Genomic DNA, 20,495 nt, shown 5'->3' with positions numbered 1-20,495 from the left:
ACCTCAAGAGATGCCAAGTAAATAACACGTGTGATAACTAGTCAAACCGACAATGTCAAAGATGTGACATTCATACAAGGTCTATTTCCATCCAAAGCCAGTCCTATGCAAAGTCAGGGGGAAAGTTTGTGTCAAACAAGGAAAGGCAGAGAAAGGCTCTGTCATGCCAAATGCCCTCAAAGGAAATCTGCCCAGTGACAGTGCGATAAAAAAAAATGCTAAAAAGTTTTCATTGGCATAATTTCTAAGAAATTCTGAACAAGAAGGTAGGGTTTATTACAGTTGCATCATTTATAAACAATTGCTTGATTGTAGAAATGCATTAGATTCACTGTCAAATTATTTATTTCATTTTGATATGCCTCACCATGGGAAGTCATAAGTCATCAATATGTTTTATGAGGTAATTTATTGCATACAGAGCAAAATGTATGAAAAAAATAAACATGAAAATGTAGCAACTTTCCTTGGTTGTCATCAGAGAGACACAAGACAAATAATATTTTTTTTGCATAGCACACAATTTTTGTATGACAGACTGAACAAGAAAATGGTAATAACTGTAAATAATATAAGCTATGGCTGACCCCTAAAATATGTTGATGCTGTCATTCAGCAATTTCCCCATTAGATTCAGCATATTCTAGCTAGTTCGGGTATTTCGACAATGGTCTTTAACCCTCTTCTGCAAAAATGACATACAGGAACTGCACAAGGTTTTAACTTTGCTCAACACAGTAGGTCATGAACAATTATCTTCAGCAAACACAGTGGACAATTTGGGAGAATGAACTCTGTCTCATTCCGTCAGCACAAATTTTGCTCAGCATTGTGAGATAAAGGACACGTGCTCAACATTACTCCAAATTTAGGATTGTAAGAGAGGGTAAACAACTTTCTGTTAGAGCCCCGTGTTCAAAGTCTGCAAATCATTTACAAAGTATTTGTTATTGTGGTCGCATTGTCGAGCGGGAACCTGCAAGTAAGCATTTCATTGTACTGTGTATCCTGTACATATGACAAATAAACTTGACAAGGTAGATAAAAAAAACATAAAAATAGCCTGTTAATTTCTGTGAAAAGGTTGCATATTCTGACATGTATGCATAGCCGCGGGAAGTAGGGGTGCTGAGGGTGCTGCAGCACCCCCTGAAAAATCTGAATTAAAAATAAAAATTCACGAGAAAAAAAAAATTCAATCACAAAAGTAGTGCACTGGGCCTTTAATAGTCCTGTATTAGCAGACCGATATAGCCATCTGCAGCGTCAGCGCGGGCTAAAGGTTTGTCCACACCCCCAAACTACTTCTCACGGCTGTGCATGCATGCATGCATGCATGTTGCTTTCCAGGCAACAGAGGTCGTACATTAATTTAGCTGCTTAGATGTCCATTTCAGAACATTCCTTTCACATTCAGTTTGCAACAGTCCCTAAGTTGAACAGAAGCAAATCAAGCCACCTGTTCCAAATGTCTCAGCGTTGAGAGAGCGACATTACAAGAGGTCACAGGGTCATTAGGTTAAAACAATCCCTTTCATGTCATTATCTGTCTGGACTGGAGACCATGTTTGTCGCTCTCAGTTATTGCGCCAGCAAGCTTCACCTCTTGATCTTGACTACCTGCTCACACATAATGGAGAGGTACTGGGTGAGTTTGACCATGAAGATGATGGCAGTGCCCCCCGTGAGCATGCAGGAGGGCCAGAAGAGCGAGTAGAAGACAGCGCTGTGGCCGTACAGTCGGGTCAGGAGGGCGCTCTCCTGCTGGTCGCTGGGGTCGTAATAGCAGGGCACCTGCTGGTGCGGCTTCAGGCGTTCTGAGATGTTCACGATCATGTGGTGCATGGCTGCAGTGTCCTTCTGGCACTTTGGTACATAGAAACACTTGAAAGAGAAAAGTTGGTGGCAATGATGTTAGTTCAGGTCCCTTAAGCGTGCCTTAGTAAGCATCCCCAGATGCCCAACGTGAATGTTAATTCGTACAAATAAACTTGTGTTCCTGTTGACTTAAATATGGAAATAGAGCATCAGGAGTCATGCAAAGCTCTAGGAGTTTTCCTGACCACGTGACCAGGAAGAAGCAGGCCCACATGACCCTGGCTTGTGCCAACAGCAATAGATTTCAAACCATTCAGTCATTCACAGCCTCCATTCTGACCCTCCGTTCACCTCAAAGTTGGAGTCCCAGCTCTCCTCGTTGTGAGATAAGCGGCTGAGCCTGCCCGTGGTGTTGACACTGACGTAGACCTGCAGACAGGGGTACTTGGAGCCTCTCCAGCAGTCCGAGCCACAGCTGTAAGAGCAGTTCACGTCTGCCGTGATGGTGGAGTTGACCACGATACAGACACTCTCCTCTGTCCACACACTATATGGAGAGATGAAGGGAAGAATTCAAAGGTATTGTAGGATTTTACACAGTGGCAGGTAAACATATATTTATCTCTGTGGTCAAATAATATTGCAGAATGATTTTGGGGTATAAAAATACCAGGTAGACACCCCTCGGAGGTAGACGCGTAATTTTCACGTTCCAATTTAGTGTTTAAACATTGCATTTTAGAATTGATAAGAATTGATGCACTGATAACCCTCCATAATACTGTGGCATGCTGTGCCATAGTGTTCACACAAAAAATACTGACAAACAAACATACTGTATAAACACTACAAAGGCAGGTTGATTGAATTGCAGTCTTTGAGAATTAGCAACAGCAGAGTTCACCAAAATTACAAAATATATAAAGAATTATCCACTGTCAGATTGATAGTGCAATACCTGCTTGCGTAAGAGCGTAGTATGGTGATGCCCAGGACAAAGTACATCATGATCGACGCAATGACCATGGCCAGGCCCAGGAGAATAGCCCGGTCCTCCCCAGCTTTCAGAGCCGTCACCGTCTTCTTGTCCAGCCGGTCAACATCCCGGAACTTCTGGTAGATGGACCTGAGGTAGTGGTCAGACCAGGATTGGGGTCAAGTCCATTTTAATTCATTTTACAAGAATACTTATTTTTTACTTTAATCGTTTGAAATGTTCCTCAATTTAATAAATGGGGAGAACCATCGTCTGTTTCCTACTTGGGGGAACATCCACTGCATGTCAGCATAAAATATATGAACATTTATTATTACAATTGGAGTGATTTTGAGAGTGACACTGCACCTCGTCGCTCCTCCTCCTGATGATGCCCCTCCTGCACTTTTGGCACCTGTCACAAAGAACATCTTCCCAGACACCCCACGACCTCCTCTGCTCACAGAAGAAGCAGAAGAACAGACTGCTGGAACGGCCTGCACAAAATAATAGTCCGTTATCACTCTGAACTCTATATGTAGATAGTATAGATAGACAGATCAACAGTAGATTAGACATTTTTTCTCAATATTGATTTGTTAGATATTGAGGAATGAAATGGCATGAATCACACTCATAGTGACAGATTATCGATTATAACATCGAATTAGATTAATGATGGTAATTCCTAGTATTTCATCACCGGAGCTCTTCAGTCAGCCCGCTTATGACCCCTTTTGACAACTTTTGTGTCATGGAAACAACACTGAAATAGAACTCTGTTGTTTGAAATATAGCATTTCTATGTACCATCACAGACACAAGGCAACAGACGCTCTTTTGCTATTTCAAGACAATTTTGCAACTCAAACACAGATATGGAGCAAAAGAAAGTCTACCTGTGTTGCGTGATTTTGCGGTCAAATTCACTACCCTTGTGTGAAAGCCAATTCTAAGTTGTTGACAACATATGAACAGGTTGATACAATTCAAAAGGAATGACAAAGTAGGCCTATTTCTTCTGAGACATCAACAAGCATGGGTAGTAGAGCTCCACCCTAACCAGGATCGAGACTAAATTACTTGAATAGGATGGTAGTGTTCCTCTAATATAGTGGACGGTTAGGTGCAGCGTCAACCAGGTAAACAAACGTTAATAAGGTGAGACGGGATAATAGATGATTATGGATGAACGGTGTTAATGTCGATTAAGTTGTCATGAAAGACATACCTGCTGGAGCATGAACCATTGGAACGTAACCCCTGTCAACACAAACACATTGTGTCCTCTCATTTATCAACAACAACAAGCCATGGCTGGCACACTGAGTCCAGTAAAGGCATCGTCACTTAACATTCTACCCCAAAAAACAGACTGAAACAGGGAGGGACTACCTGAAGTAGTTCAGTAAGAAGCCATAATTTTTGTTGTCTGTTGAAAAGTGTTTTGCTTTCTTTTGCTACGGTGTGCACTAATGAATACGACCCAGACGTTATGACATATGTTTCAGGTCGTCCAGGGGTCAGTGTGTAAAGTGAGGGTCGATGCAGTCCCACTTTGGAGATTGCCAGGCCTTTATTGAAAGTATGATTTGGAACAAAGACATTTACATGACCTGATTGCAGTGGTGCATTACCAGCGTGTGCATTTGTCAATATCAATTGGGCAAAGCTCATGTCCCCTGGTATACCAATACTTGAGCCCTGAAACACGCCACACAAAATTTTGAGCGTAAATCGTGCTCCTCCAACCTTGAAGATTGGCGTCTGGTGTAACGGATGTGAAATGGCTAGCTAGTTAGCGGTGGTGCGCGCTAATAGCGTTTCAATCGGTTACGTCACTCGCTTTGAGACCTTGAAGTAGTGGTTCCCCTTACTCTGCAAGGGCCGCAGCCTTTGTGGAGCGATGGGTAACGATGCTTAGTGGGTGTCAGTTGTTGATGTGTGCAGAGGATCCCTGGTTTGCGCCCGGGTCGGGGCGAGGGACGGACTGAAGTTATACTGTTATACTGGCATGGTAGGATAGCCCTGGCCTCTGCACATGCATCTTATTTCTCTCATCTTAAGTTGTAGATGAAAATAAAAACAGGCCGGAAATGTACATATTTTTAACTGTTTTACTCCCTTCCCACTGGGCAAAAACTGGTTGAATCAACAGGGTCATAAAAAAAATAATCTATGTGATGACCTTGAATCGATGTGGAACACTTATTGGATTTGCAAAGTCATCAATGTAAGGGAATTTCGTCTTTTTTTTCACCAAACTTTTAACCTACATCCAATGACATGGTGAAATATTTTGTTGATTTCACGTTGAATTTACATCAGTTGACAACTCAACCAAATATAAATCAAAACTAGACGTTGAACTGACATCTGTGCCCAGTGGGTTGGCATATGCTCTAAGTCTTCCACTTGCCAACTTGACCCTATTCCTAACAAGCTGGTCAAAGAAGTTCTCACTGTAACAGGCCTACCAATTTTGAACATTAGTAATGCATATCTCTAAACAGCAAAGTGATTTGAAAAATGATATGCCCATTTCAAAACTCCCTTTCCTTTCAACGATTCTACAGAAGACTGTTGCTTGTCTAAATGTTCCAAATGTTATTTGGGTGTTCCACATGGCTCTGTGCTTGGACCCTTATTAGTTGATTTATAGTTTCCACTTGGAAATGTAATCTGCAGACATGCCATGCACTTTCACAGCTATGCAGATGACACTCAAAATTACATTTTCTTTTAAATCCCACAGTACTTTGCAGGCAGCTTGCCTTGAGGCATGCATCAAGGAGGTTAAACATTGGATGACAACAAATTTCATACTAAACAGAGATTATGCTAATTTGTAATAAAATTTGTGTTCGCTTTTTTATCTCCTTCCTTGTACTGTTCGACTGTGGTGCAATTGTACATGCACATTAAATAAAGTTTGATTTGATCTTTTTATTATTTACAAATTGAGAAATACAAATTGTAAACAATTTCTGTAATAATTAGCAGAACAAGTAAGTTCCCATAACATAAAGTGTGATATTCTTGTCTCCATACCAACAGTAAAATAGCCCAAAAAAACAGCCCACATCAGAAAAGTTATGGGTCTATGAGTCCATGAGTTGCTGACTGACAACGTTGTAATGCAAAGACTTCTATAAACACTGCTGGATAGCACAACCTCAAATAAATTAAACTGACAATGGCATGGATATCAACATGGTTCAACTTAAATGATTGACGGTTTAAAGTTAAATGAAGTTGAATAAAGTGAAATGATTGGAAGTGCCACGTCGTAACAGCGTCATTTATTTTTAATTTTGATCAATAGCTGTAATCGTTACCTCTTGAGTGCCTGAAATTGCATGCATAGCCTACCTTTATTGAATTCAACCAGGGAAATACTTACAAAGACTGTGTCCCCTTCGCTCCTGCTCCTGGGTATGGATGCTGGAAATGCTTTATAAAAGCTTCTGGTCCAAAAGATTTGTAGCTGTGCTTCATGCACCATGGAAGTTAAAATTGCACTGGCAAGTGATTTTGTCGCTAATGATACAAGGAATGGCCAGTGAAGTATGGAATGTAGCACTGTGTTTGAGTCCAATTCAATGCCTGACCTTGCAGGGCTTCCCAACAGCTGGCCCATGAATGAAATTTAAGTCAAATATACCAATAGATATATTTAAACATACGTACAAAAGCACAAAACAATTTGGGTAAAATGGATTCCAAATATGTTTCACCTCTCAGATAATAATGTTAGTGATCTGATAAGAACTATAGTACCCACATATAGGTTCCTGACAATAATACTCTCTTATAATTTACACACTGTTAATGAAACTACAGTGTAAAATATATGTATCTTACAATATATTATCCACATTTATTCAAAATATATTATGGAAATGGGCCAGTTCATATATGTTTAGAGTGAAAATGCATTTTCCTGTTTTTTTTTTAAATGTTAAAATTATAAATGTATTAATTTCAGTACTTCAGGACTTACTGGAAGAAATTGGAGACAGTACTCAGCTAAGCATGATAGAGCACCCCTACACATGAACATGGATAAGAACATATTGATTATAGCTGGTTGCATACGGTTCACAGTAACCACCATTTTGAGAGAATAATTAAGGATAACCCATATGCCCTCCATGTTATCTAATTATGTAACGGTTGCTGAGTGTGCGCTATTCATCACATGAAGTAACAGGAGAGAAAATGATCTCTGTCCGTGGCTAAAGGATGGCGATGATGCTTCAATGCCCATGGTTTGTGAAAACGCTGGCTACAGCAAGAACGTACAGTACCTCTCTACATTCCCATTATCTCTTTAATGAACCATGTCCTCCTACCGTTGCGGACCGTGCGAGAACAAACGCTTTACTACTCTCAAATTCTTTCCCAACATTGAGTCTTGTATTACAGCGGAATCACACCGCCTCTGAATTTGTTGGATGTGTCAGTGTCGTTCTTTGTTGACGTATCGATGTTTTTGTTCAGGTCAGGTCAAATCAATAGAAAGTGTTGGAAAACCGAGATTTCCAACACTTTCTATTGATTTGACCTGACCTGAACAAAAACATCGATACGTCAACAAAGAACGACACGGTGATGATTGACGGTATGGAATGTAGCACTGTGTTTGAGTCCAATTCAATGCCTGACCTTGCAGGGCTTCCCAACAGCTGGCCCATGATTGACATTTTTGTTTGTTTTTGTTCAGGTCAGGTCAAATCAATAGAAAGTGTTGGAAATCTCGGTTTTCCAACGTATACTTTTCTCTTGCTAAACGAGATGTTCAAAGGATATTTGAAATACACTTACATAAGTGGCAATCTAAGGCCTCTATAGAACTTTTGTATGTGTGCGTGTTTCTCTTTGATCAGACTAAATTAGTCGGAGATGACATTACATATTAATATACAAAATATGCCATTTAGCAGACCCTTTTACTAAAAGCGACTTAGTCATGCATGCATTTTACTTACAGGTGGTCCCGGGAATCGAACGCATTATCTTGTCGTTATAAGCGCCATGCTCTACCAACTGAGCTACAGAGGACCATGAACCCATTAAAATAAGATAAATAAAAGTGAGGTGTTTATTTCTTTAGTTACAATCCCTCTGTGGACTCTGCTTTGATCTTCCACAGTTTAGTGGGTGCTAAAATCTCACCACGAGGCCTGGCATTTTTACACTCACTACAACCACAATGCATTTCAAAGTTGGCCCATGCTAATAATCTTCCTCTAACTTCTTGGACACCAACATTTGCTTTTAGAGAATGTCTCAGGACGTATTTTCTGCCTTGTCCTTCAAGTGGTTATTGTTCTGTGGCCAGGTGTCCCAGTCGTTAGTCTTTAAAAAGACACATGCTCCTTTGCAATGCTCCCAGCATGAAGCAGAAACTAGAGTAGTTTCACAACCAAAGGTGTACAGAATGAAGAATGAGAATCGGAAAGTATGGAGTTATCGTGTTGACATGATGTTTGACACGTCAAATGTTGTACAATCCGTCACAGTTTATATATAACCATACAAAAGACATATGTTGGTGTTGTGTTGCCCTCTGTCCCCCCCCCCCCCCCCCCACTCAAAACTGGTTAGTCTTTATGTGGTGCCAAATGAGATATAAAAAATGTAAGGGGTGACAAAATCATTTAATTATCTTAATGTTCTCACGTTTATCAGTTATTGTGTCTGTATCAATCAGTGTCATAAAACATGTAACATTGGCACCTCTGACAGTACGTGATCTTGTTCACTTAATTAATTGTAACACATCCCACAAGTTATAACACCTATTGGTGTGTGTCTTTGTACCTTGTGCATTTGCACATGTCAGCTAACAATATACATGTGTGAAATCCGGTAGGTCTTACCTCTTGCTGGTACACTGTTTTCATCATCCAGGACCAGGGGAAGGGATTCAACTGTCAGTGGTGGCTCTCTCCAACTCGGCATGGACTCTCAGTGACAAGCCTGCTACCTCTTATTTAAACTCCAACCCCAGTCAACCGCATTCTTGTCATACCTGCGTGGGCAACTTGAGTGACAAGTACCATACCCCATGCTTAAAATTAGTTGGTCAAGAAGTCAAGACACATTGAATTTGAGTGCCTCAATGTTCAGCTATTTTTTCTGTCCCAATGGCTGTCTGACACAGTTATAGCATTTGCTCAGGTGTGACGGTGCGTGTGTGTGAAGGAAGAAAGTTTGATGTACAGTACTCTGTAGTGCTGGAGTACAATTCATTAGTAGGGTATACACTGCAGCTATAGAACAGGAGATATTTTTCCTGTTTTGCCACAAGGTGTCTCTGCTGCCATAGAAACAGAAAAATGCAAAGCAGCTTCCCAGATTTCCTGTTATTATCCTTGTGATTATCAACTAAAATATCTTTATTTTACAATTTTGAGAACATTTCAATTGAAGTAAATGGCATATGCTAATTTATTGTTTCATTCATTTATGTGAATTTTGGAATATAAAATTCACTAGATATAAAATTCTGTATATATTGTGTACAAAACATTAAGAACACCTGCTCTTTCCATGACATAGACTGACCAGGTGAAAGCTATGATCCCTTATTGGCGTCATCTGATGACAAAATATTTAAGTGACTATGGTAGTAGGTGCCAGGCGCACCGGTTTGAGTGTGTCAAGAACTGCAACGCCGCTGGGTTTTTCCACGCTCAACAGTTTCCCGTGTTTATCAAAAATGCTCCACAAACAAAGGACATCCAGCCAACTTGACACAACTGTGGAAGCATTGGAGTCAACATTTTATTTTATTTAACATGTGCCAGCATCCATGTGGAACACTTTTGACAGATTGTAGAGTCCATGCTCTTATGAATTGAGCCTGTTCTGAGGGAAAAGGGGGGTGCAACTCAATATAAGGAAGTTGTTCGTAATGTTTTGTACACTCAGTGTATTCTATATTTGGGTTATCATACTGTCTATTTATATTATTATTATTGACTTGAAGCACTGATTGATCCCTTTTCTATTTATCCAGAGCTACATTAGAGGAAGGCATTATAAGATATCCTCAGTGGCTTCTCCATGGTTCTCCATAGTATAGGTCTGCTCAGGGGATTCCCTTGGAAACCCCTTGTAGCCATGCAGCCATATTGGATCCTAATTGGCTCATTACTGGTCTTCCATCCATAACGATCATTCACTACCAGCCTCTGCTGGTATTTCCATCTTCTCCTCCCAAGGGACATTCAGCCCCTGCCTAATGAGCTACTAAGCTACCTCTGTCAGCAGTGTAACGTCAACTCTGTGTTAGGAGCTTACAACCTCCCTCAGGAGCCTTAAAAAGTCGCATGAAGCTGCCTCCCTATTGGAAAACAATGTGTTTTTTACCATGACCTCCACTCTTAGGCCCCCAAAAATAACCATGCCCATCCAAACCACATAGTGAGGAAACAGGGAGAACTCGTGCCCAATATCGCCAAAGAGGAGGAATGACATGACACAAGTACAAAAGGAATGGCATTTGTTGTATATGTGTGGCTAAGCCTAAACATAGCTGCGGTGGAGGAAGATTCGCAGGAGAATCTGAGACTTTCTGTGTGGGCCAGATTTGGAGGTGAAGCAACAAGAGTAATGGGAGATGAAAGCTGATTCTTCCCCTTTGTTTCCCCTGGTTGGGCTAAAAATAACTAGTGCTGAGCAGGCACTGGAGCCCATGCAGTAGTCTGTCTCCAGCTGGCTGCTGGGGACAGGATGAGCATGATGATAACACAGGCTTTCATTCATGGGGATAAATCAGCATGCATTCATTGCACCATGTTGACGTTGTGCATGAGGAAGTGCTGTGTTCTGAATGTGCACAAAGAAAGTTACATATTATTGAGGGGATGATGTTTTTTTATCTGTATACTTAGGTTTTGAATGAACCCTTCATTTTTAGATACCATATTGTCAGAAGACCTACACTGGGCTGCATCACTGACATTGATTTATGATGAATTGCCAAAGTGCACCACTCGCTCTGGTCATGCTGTCGACGTCATAATAGTGAGCGACGACGGCTAATTGACTCTTCTGTATTTGGAACAGAACAATCACAGTACCCTATAGCAGTGTTGGAGATATTCTGCCTTGAAGGATTTGTCCTGTTTTCCCTCATTAGCCCCCCCCCCCCCCCCCCCCCCAGCTCCCGCCTCCAACCCATACACACACTCAAAGAGAAAAAAAAGAGAATGTACGCAATACTACTGTCGCCAAGGGAGCCGGCGGAAGCTTTCATTGGCGTAGCTGTATCCAAGCAATTACACAATGCCAACAGGTCCTCCGCATATTTAAACAAGTTACCGCTGTGCTCATATCCATTGCAAGCCCTTCATCTAATAGTCCTGCTACAGCAACCTCCTCACAGACACAGACCCACGCATGTACACGCACACACACCCAAGCAGGTACACACACAACAGATAATCAGGCAGTGTTTTGATTCCTATTCAAATCCCTAACATACATCCCTTCGTGTCCCACATACACGCTCCGATTCCTCCCGCACAATCAGCACCTTTCAGTGTAGAATGTAGACAATATCTTTCTAATATATAACATATTGTACTCTCAGATTACAGTACAGCCCTGTAAGTACATAGCTATGGCATAATAACCATAACAGATGGAGCTACTGTGCTAACCCAAATAATGCTTTACGGTTTCAACATTAGTGGTTTTGTTTTAGCACTCGTGTATGCATGTCCTGTATATGGATCAGTGGATTTATGTTAGTGGGGGAGAGAATTGGTGTTGAAGCCATGTACAGTTAGACTCTTCTGAATAATGCATTGAGTAAACCCTGGCATTGGGAAAGGGGAATGCACTCTGAATTTGATTAGAGAGGCTGCCAATGCGCCCACACACAGTGGGAGTGAGGGAGCATATATTTCTGCTTTCCACAAAGGGGAGGAGGGAGAGAGTGAGGGAGTATGTGAGAAAAATACCAATTATGTAGAGATGTACAGTTCTGTACTAAGCCCTCTGTTGGAGCGTTGACCTTGAGCTACATAGTAGTGAACAATGCACATTTGATTTCACAATAGTACAATACAGTACACTTTCTCTGACAACACAAATGCGTAAATTCTTCTGGCTTGCTGCTGCTCAGTTAGCGATTGCATGTTCAATATTTTTTCTACACAGAAACAAATTGTTTTGGCACAAACAGGCACATGAATCCAGAAATCCTACTAGAACGCACACGCACACACACCCCCCCCCCCCCCCCCCCCCCTCCAGACACACCCTAGTGACCATACCCTAAAAACTGTGCTCTAAACACACATCTTCACTTAGTGTGTTTATCTGTTTTGTGTGCGTGCAGACTGTGGCATCTGTGTGTGGCACATTAAGAGATATTAGACTTGGAAGTCTAATGGACACTGCTGGGATGTTAACACTGAGCCAGATGACTACTGAGATCATTTGGTGGGAGGATCAAAGGGAGAGAGCTCAGAGCAGCAAAGGCAGTAGCTAGGGGAACAACATCAGTGGGATACAAGGAACTGTAGTACAGCGGGTACTGTAGCACCAGCACTGTAACAGCCACGGTATCAGTCCTCCGATGTGCCAGATGCACCCAATGGGAACATGCATACAGTATTACACTTTCAGTTGATCATCATCTGACCACATTCAAACCAACAATAACATTACCAACTAAACAGCAACAACCTAATTTGTTGACAACAACAACAAATGCTATTCAGCTATAATGGTATAGGAAATAAAAGTGCACGTGTTTTTTTGTCACTGAGATAGGAAGCGTTGGTTATTGCTTTACTCTTGCCCTGTCTGTGCTGTTAGTTACCAGGGTTATTTCATGTTTCTTTTTTTCCACTTCATCCATTACTGTAAGCAGCTAGCAACCATTATCACCGGGAACTGAGAAGGCCCTGCGACTAGGTGGTGGGGAATAGTGAATTAAATAATTCTTCATGGACGCAGTGTAACATGCTGTCCATTCCATGAGACACAACATGAATCACATTTCCATCTATTTGAATTTGCATCATGTGTGTGCACGTGTAGGAGAGAGAGAGTGAGAGAGAAGAGAGAGACCCTCTGAGACTCCCTGCTGAGCCTGTACTCCATAGTGGCGGGAAAAAGAAGAAAAACATGGAATGAAGGATGTGCTGTATATTGGCTACTCACTACTTATTCCTCTTGTTGTGCTTATTGTGTGTTTCTGCTGGCCACATTCACCATTTCATGATGTGTCATCATCTCGCACAGGGAAGTCTGGAGCGATGAAGCAGAATCTTCACTTGGGGCAAACAGGCATATGTTAGCACTGAATCAGTACTAACTATTCAGTCTAGTTTTTTAATTATGGCAGGAAAAGCTTGTGCTATCGTCATCCCATCTTTGATACAGCTATAGTAGATCTAAAATGTACTGAGGAATCATGGAATGATCCCATCTCAATGTCTCATCCCAGGGTGATTTACAACTTCCATGACGCTTTCACAGCCTTGTCAGTGCTTCTCAGAAGATCTTACTCCCGTGTATCTTTTGATCAGCATCTCCAGCTAAAACAGTGCAATGCACTTAGGAACATGTATGCAAATAGAAAACAGTTATATATGTACACATCAATAATGTCCGCGTGTTACTGACTTTCTCAATATGAATGACCAGCAAAGGATAGAGGGTGGGGAGTAATTTATCTATGGCTAGTGGTGCCCAGCCAGGCAAAAATGTGCAATTGTGGGGGATGGGTGAAACACTGTTTTGACTGGTGGCTGGCTGTAAAGCTTGAGGCCTCTATACTTTTTTCCTTCTCATCTGATTGGTGGAACCAAGTGAAGGTTCTTAAACCCAATTTGGGAGGAGGGGAGGGATGGTTATTCTGTGATGGAGCCTTTGTGTGCTGCTCTAAGTACTGTATATGATTGTGAAAGTGAGTTGCCTATTTCTTCATAATTCTATTCTGAGTAGTTGAACTCTCCCATTTCTTTATGGACAATATTAATACATTCAAAGAGACTGGTTGTATAAAATATACATTCACAGAACTGTATGGCATCTAATTATCTAAATTAATACAATATTGGTTTACCATACGTTTTAATCGTTTTGCGTTTCGGGAAGAACAAAAAACATTTCCTGTACACTGCCGTCACTGCTTCTTCTTTCTGTGACTATGCTTTCTTTCTGTGCCTCGCTTCAATGAGTGATGTTTGGAAATACTGTAGCAAGCTGCCTGGACTGCCCATTTTTGTAGGGAAAGTCGCGTCACTGTGTTGAGTGTCTGAAGCCGTTGGCTTCGAACCGCCTGGCTTTGTATCTTATCTATTAGCGTTAAAATGTTAATTAATTTCCTTGATATATCAATTTTGCAATCTTTGGAAAGAGATAACATGGTTTAGCTTTAACACGTGGATTACAGCGGAAGCCATCTATCAAAAGATTTCAGACAAAGTAGGTAGCTAGCTACTGGATTATGGGGACACATTTTGAAAGAGCAGCTAACTAGCCTTGCTAGCTAACCAGCACCGTTCATATAAGAACGAATCTTGTTTTTTTTGTTTTGTTGTTGGAACACAGGAATAAATGCAAAATATTGCGACCACTTTTTAAAGGTATGCCCTGTAGTATGTTTTTGTGACTAACTAGTTAGCTACCGCTAAATCCTTGTTTAGCAATGCCTCATGGTCGCGGGAGAGTGGCGAGCGAAAAACCACGTCGCTGTGCCCAGGCTAGCTAGCTAATCACTACGTTAGCTTAGCCTCTTGCGTACAACCGTGTGGGGGATGGGCTTTGTGCTCTTCGCGCTAGCTAGTTAGCAATGCAAGCTACGTTAGCTTAGACTAGCCGGTGACATAACGCCAACTAACGGTAGCTACTGTAGCTAGCTAACGTTAGACGAAGTCGTTTTTAAAATATTACTGTCGCTAACTAACGTTATAAATTAGATAACCTAAATTGCGCAGTTAGGTAGTTAACGTTAAGTTACGGATAGTAAATTGTGCCGACTGGTGTAGTGTGCTAATGTTGTAACGTTGACTATGATAGCGTTTTCTATCACTGCTGTACACGAAGGCACTGTACATGTAACTTTACAGTAGTAGATAGGTAATTATTCTTCCCAGTCTGCTTCTTGCGTAATCCTACCAGGGCACTTGTAGCACAAAGGTCCATTGGCTGTATGGATTCAACACTGACCCAGTCTGATAGTATAGCGACACACCCCTCTTGGCCAGTCAGTTTTTAACTCTTTCCTCAATCTGCCTGCGTAGGCACTGCAACATTTCCCTTACAATTTCCATACAATATTGGCAGGTAATATTAATGTACTGGGATTGTTAAGTCCCAGTTGTCGTGCATAATTATTAGCTCTGACGTTGCTATGAAAGCATCATCCTCTTGCCATGCTAGCTATATACTTCTAAACAGTATACTCAAGGTTTCACTCTTATGTACTTACTCAGAGAGGGTCAACATGAACAGTGTATAAACTGGAATTAAAAATAAATGTATTTCGTGAACTAACACTCACGCTTGACTTTTCCAGCACTCACGTTATTGAGTAAACTTACTTACTATGACTGACATGTGGTTGTCTAGCTATCTTGAGATGAATGCACTAACTGTAAGTCACTCTGGATAAGAGCGTCTGCTAAATGACTCAAGTGTATATGTAATTATTCTGTTCACTGTCTTCGTTCCTAGATTGCGGAGTTCCTCCTCTGGACGGTGGAGCAATGAGCTTCTGAAAGACACTTGATCACATGGTGAGTAGTCTGGGGCTGACATAATCGTATGTGATAGCTGAGAAGTGTTTCCAAGGGCAAAACACTAGTTGTGCTTTTGTTGAGCTTGGAAGGGTTTCAGAAACAACACACAAGTTGTGCTTTTGTTGAGCTGAGAAGGGTTTCAGAAACAACACACAAGTTGTGCTTTTGTCGCATGTAGTATATTAGAAAGCACAGTGGTTATCACAGAATCACACTGACATGCCTGACGATTGCATTGTAAGGATGACTTTCTCCATACTTTGGCTCAAACCTGGACTACCAGAATGCGGAGTTGTTTTGGATATCCCACAGTAGCACATCTCCCATGATGTGTGTCACTTTCCATCAACATAGTCATTTCTCATCCACTCTGTGCACTTTTGGGTTTTCAAATCCCCAAACAGATCGTCAACTCTTGTGAAGGAGCATGAGAGGAGTCTGCAGATGCAGTCACACCCTCGGTAAGGTGTCAGGACTCTGGGGTTGAGGCCTGTACTTCAGTGCATGTCAAACAGACAGACAACTATCTCACACCAGTGGGCCATATTCGCCCTCCTTGACCCAACTGAGTTGTCATCACCCCAAAGAGGCACGAGGGAAACTAGGGCCGGGCGGTATATTGAATGGTTTCAAGTTAATGTTTTAGCGCCTTGTTCCAAATACCTGTATTGCAAAAGTCAAGTATTATTTAATTGTTTTCGTTTCTATGAGTGTTTTGTCTTTTTGGTCTCGTCTCCTTCGCTCCTTCTGTATTGTGTACTTTCCCCACTTGCACACAGACACCAAGCCCCTCCCCCTTCCACTTCCTCTCTGACAACAAGCAGTTTCAACTCGCTATTTGAGGTTTGGTCTAAAATAATCGGTCATAAGGACACCGAAACACATTGAGACATTATTTGTACTGTAATGGAGGAGAATTTAACCTTTATAACGATATCCTTTTTATGTCTCCACTCCCAAAATGTTGAGCAGAACATACTAAGACTGCAGCATCTATGAATGTGGAAAATTAACTCAGTTTGTCGCAGGCGGCATTGCAGTACCATGTACCGTTAGCAGCATTTTAGCCAGACTGTTATGCGCTAGCTGTCTAGTCTGTGTTTTGTAAATGTGCAATGCGCATAAAAATACGCATTTATTTAAGGAATTGGCAACTCATTCTGAGAAATAAGCATCTTCTTGTCCAGGTAGGCCACTTGATTTCCACATCTAAACACAGTGATCAGGCTATTTTGTTCAAACAGTTGGAGACGGACAGGAAGGTGTGTCCATTAGCAAGCAAATACAGTGCATTTGGAAATTATTCAGACCCCTTGACTTTTTCCACATTTTGTTACGTTACAGCCTTATTCTTAAATTGATTTTGTTTAAAAAAATATATATTTATATATATCCTCATCATTCTACACACACAATACCCCATAATGACAAAGCAAAAACAGGTTTTTAGAACATTTTGCACATGTATTAACTGAAATATCACATTTACATCTGTAGTTGGGGAGTTTCTCCCATTTTTCTCTCCAGATCCTCTCAAGCCCTGTCAGGATGGATGGGGAGCGTCGCTGCACAGCTATTTTCATGTCTCCAGAAATGTTTGATCGGGTTCAAGTCCGGGCTCTAGCTGGGCCACTCAAGGACATTCAGAGACTTGTCCCGAAGCAACTCCTGCATTGACTTGGCTGTGTGCTTAGGGTTGTTGTTTTGTTGGAAGGTGAACCTTCACCCTAGTCTGAGGTCCTGAGCAGGTTTGCATCAAGGATCTCTGTACTTTTCCCCATTTCATCTTTTCCTAAATCCTGACTTCTCCCAGTCTCTGCTGCTGAAAAATATCCCCACAGCATGATGCTTGCCACCACCATGCTTCACTGTAGGAATGGTGACTGGTTTCCTTAAGATGTGACGCTTGGCATTCAGGCCAAAGCGTTCGATTTTTGTTTCATGGTCAGAGTACTTTAGGTGCCTTTTTGGAAAATTCCAAGCGGGCTGTCAGGTGCCTTTTACTGAGGAGTGGCTTCCGCCTGGCCACTCTACCATAACGGCCTGATTTGTTGAAGTGCTGCAGAGATGGTTGTCCTTCTGGAAGGTTCTCCCATCTCCACAGAAGAACTCTAGAGCCATAGGGTTGTGAGGTGGTCATTTTGCAGGGCGCTGGCAGTGTACCTCCTTGCACAAAGGCGGAGGTAGCGGTCCTGCTGCTGGGTTGTTGCCCTCCTATGGCCTCCTCCACGTCTCCTGATGTACTGGCCTGTCTCCTGGTAGCGCCTCCATGCTCTGGACACTACGCTGACAGACACAGCAAACCTTTTTGCCACAGCTCGCATTAATGTGCCATCCTGGATGAACTGCACTACCTGAGCCACTTGTGTGGGTTGTAGACTCCGTCTCATGCTACCACTAGAGTGAGAGCACCGCCAGCATTCAAAAGTGACCAAAACATCAGCCAGGAAGCATAGGAACTGAGAAGTGGTCTGTGGTCACCACCTGCCGAATCACTCCTGTTTTGGGGGGTGTCTTGCTAATTGCCTATAATTTCCACCTTTTGTCTATTCCATTTGCACAACAGCATGTGAAATGTATTGTCAATCAGTGTTGCTTCCTAAGTGGACAGTTTGATTTCACAGAAGTGTGATTGACTTGGAGTTACATTGTGTTGTTTAAGTGTTCCCTTTATTTTTTTGAGCAGTGTATTTAGCCTCGGTATAATTTTACAAGGCCGGAATTCATTAGATTAATCCTGACTGTTTGAAATAGTGTATTGACCCTTAACATTTTTATATATATATTGTGAATCACCGATAAGTTTGAAAAGGCCATATCGCCCAGCTCTAGAAGAAAAAAAACTTTAAAAAAACCTTTTCGTCCCCCAAACGCTGTAAATATTTGCGTGGGTTAGTAGGAATACACAGCCATGACCATTAATAAACGCCTCAACCCATTTTGACTTGGCTTCTCGAGCTGTATCTGACATGATTTCCTGCACATGAACTCTAATACAAACTGTGCTGTTTTAATGCATTCACACTTATAGCCTTGGGCCCCGTGTTCAGAGAGAGAGTGCTGTCCGTGGGCAAAGTGCAAAAGGTGAGATACAGTAGAAGCTACAGTATAGCCCACAGAGGCTTGTATACAAACGGACTACAATCCTTTCCACTGAAATGTGTGTGGAGGGAAAGAAATGGTCCACAGCTAGAATGGCTGGCATTTCGTTGTTATTTTGTTGATGTATTGAACAACAACGCCATAGTTAGCATCTCCAATATAAAGTCGAGCTGAGGATCGACACTTCCAGGGACCTTCTCTTCATATCAGATGTTTAAGGCCCACTCTCTTTTAGACCCACTCTCTGTGTGTCTAACCCCAAGGAGATCTGGAAAACGGTTAAAGGCCTGGAGAATAAACCCTCCTCACAGCTGCCCATGTCCCTTAAAGTTGATGTGGTTGTTACTGACAAGAAGCACATGGCTGAGCACTTTAATCACCACTTCATTAAGTCAGGATTTCTATTTGACATCTATCAGCCATGCTTCCTTGCCCGTCCAACATTTCCTCATCTCCCACCCCTTCTAATGTGACTATCACCAATGCTTCTCCCTCTGTTTCCCCTGCCCCGCTACAAAGTTTCTCCTTGCAAGCAGTCACTGAGGTGCTAAAGGAGCCCCTGAAACGTGACCCCAAAAAATCATCTGGGTCCAATGGTTTAGACCCTTCTTTAAAGTTGCTGTCCCTATCATCGCCAAGCCTATCTTCAACCTTTTTAACCTGTCTCTCCTTTCTGGTTAGGTTCCCATTGCCTGGTAGGCAGCCACGGTTCATCCTTTATTTAAAGGGGGAGATCAAGCTGATCCTAACTGTTATAAGCCTATTTCTTTTTTGCCCTGTTAATCAAAAGTGTTGGAGAAACTAAATCAACTGACTGGCTTTCTTGATGTCCATAGTATTCTCTCTGGTATGCAATCTGGTTACAGATGTGTCAGTGCAACCTTAAAGGTCCTCAATGATGTCACCATTGCCCTTGATTCAAAGCAATGTTGTGCTGCTATTTTTATTGACTTGGCCAAAGCTTGTGATACGGTAGACCATTCTGTTCTTGTGGGCCGGCTAAGGAGTATTTGGCCTGGTTTGTGAACTACCTCTCTCAAAAGAGTGCAGTGTATAAAGTCAAATCTTCTGTCTCAGCCACTGCCTGTCACTAAGGGAATATCCCAAGGCTCAATCCTAGGCCCCACACTCTTCTCAATTTACATCAACAACATAGCTCAGGCAGTAGGAAGCTCTCTCATCCATTTATATGCAGATGATAGTCTTATACTCAGCTGGCCCCTCCCCGGATTTTGTGTTAAATGCTCTACAACAAAGCTTTCTTGGTGTCCAACAAGATTTCTCTGCCCTTAACCTTGTTCCGAACACCTTTAAATCAAAGGTAATGTGGTTTGGTAAGAAGAATGCCACTCTACCCACAGGTGTGACTACTACCTCTGAGGGTTTAGAGCTTGAGGTAGTCACCTCATACAAGTACTTGGGAGTATGGCTAGACGGTACACTGTCCTTCTCTCAGCACATATCCAAGCTGCAGGCTAAAGTTAAATCTAGACTTGGTTTCCTCTATCGTAATCGCTCCTCTTTCACCCCAGCTGCCAAACTAACCCTGATTCTGATGACCATCCTACCCATGCTAGATTACGGAGACATAATTTATAGAGCGGCAGGTGCTCTCAAGCGGCTAGATGTTCTTTACCTTTTGGCCATCAGATTTGCCACCAATTCTCTTTATAGGATACATCACTGCACTCTATACTCGTCTGTAAACTCGTCACCTCTATATACCCATCGAAGACACACTGGTTGATGCTTATTTATAAAAACCCTCTTAGGCCTCACTCTCCCCTATCTGAGATATCTACTGCAGCCCTCATCCTCCACATACA

At 42.0% G+C, this 20,495-nt stretch overlaps 2 protein-coding genes across 3 annotated transcripts in view; one reads left to right on the top strand and one right to left on the bottom strand.

Annotated features, from left to right (window-relative positions):
* Positions 1-374: 374 nt before the first annotated feature.
* LOC129814380 (calcium-activated potassium channel subunit beta-2-like) lies at positions 375-3,289 on the bottom strand. Its single transcript, XM_055867477.1, has 4 exons — positions 3,164-3,289; positions 2,777-2,944; positions 2,170-2,365; positions 375-1,884 (listed from the first exon to the last, which is right to left on the bottom strand). The coding sequence occupies exons 1-4, from the start codon at positions 3,223-3,225 to the stop codon at positions 1,600-1,602; spliced, it is 711 nt and encodes a 236-aa protein (XP_055723452.1). The 5' UTR covers positions 3,226-3,289; the 3' UTR covers positions 375-1,599.
* A 10,744-nt stretch (positions 3,290-14,033) lies between these two features.
* Positions 14,034-20,495, top strand: part of LOC129814379 (F-box-like/WD repeat-containing protein TBL1XR1) — a 37,148-nt gene continuing 30,686 nt past the window's right edge. Inside the window, exons 1-2 of one of the 2 annotated variants that reach the window (XM_055867475.1) lie at positions 14,034-14,251; positions 15,503-15,564. The gene's annotated coding sequence lies outside the window, so the exon portion shown is untranslated. Of the gene's footprint in view, positions 14,413-15,502; positions 15,565-20,495 lie in introns of both variants that reach the window. The other variant, XM_055867476.1, reaches the window with a different exon arrangement.

Source organism: Salvelinus fontinalis, chromosome 17 (assembly GCF_029448725.1).
Source record: "Salvelinus fontinalis isolate EN_2023a chromosome 17, ASM2944872v1, whole genome shotgun sequence".
Lineage (NCBI taxonomy): Eukaryota > Metazoa > Chordata > Actinopteri > Salmoniformes > Salmonidae > Salvelinus > Salvelinus fontinalis.
The sequence above is the reverse complement of the archived record's forward strand: the minus strand, read 5'-3'. Positions and strand labels throughout refer to the sequence as shown.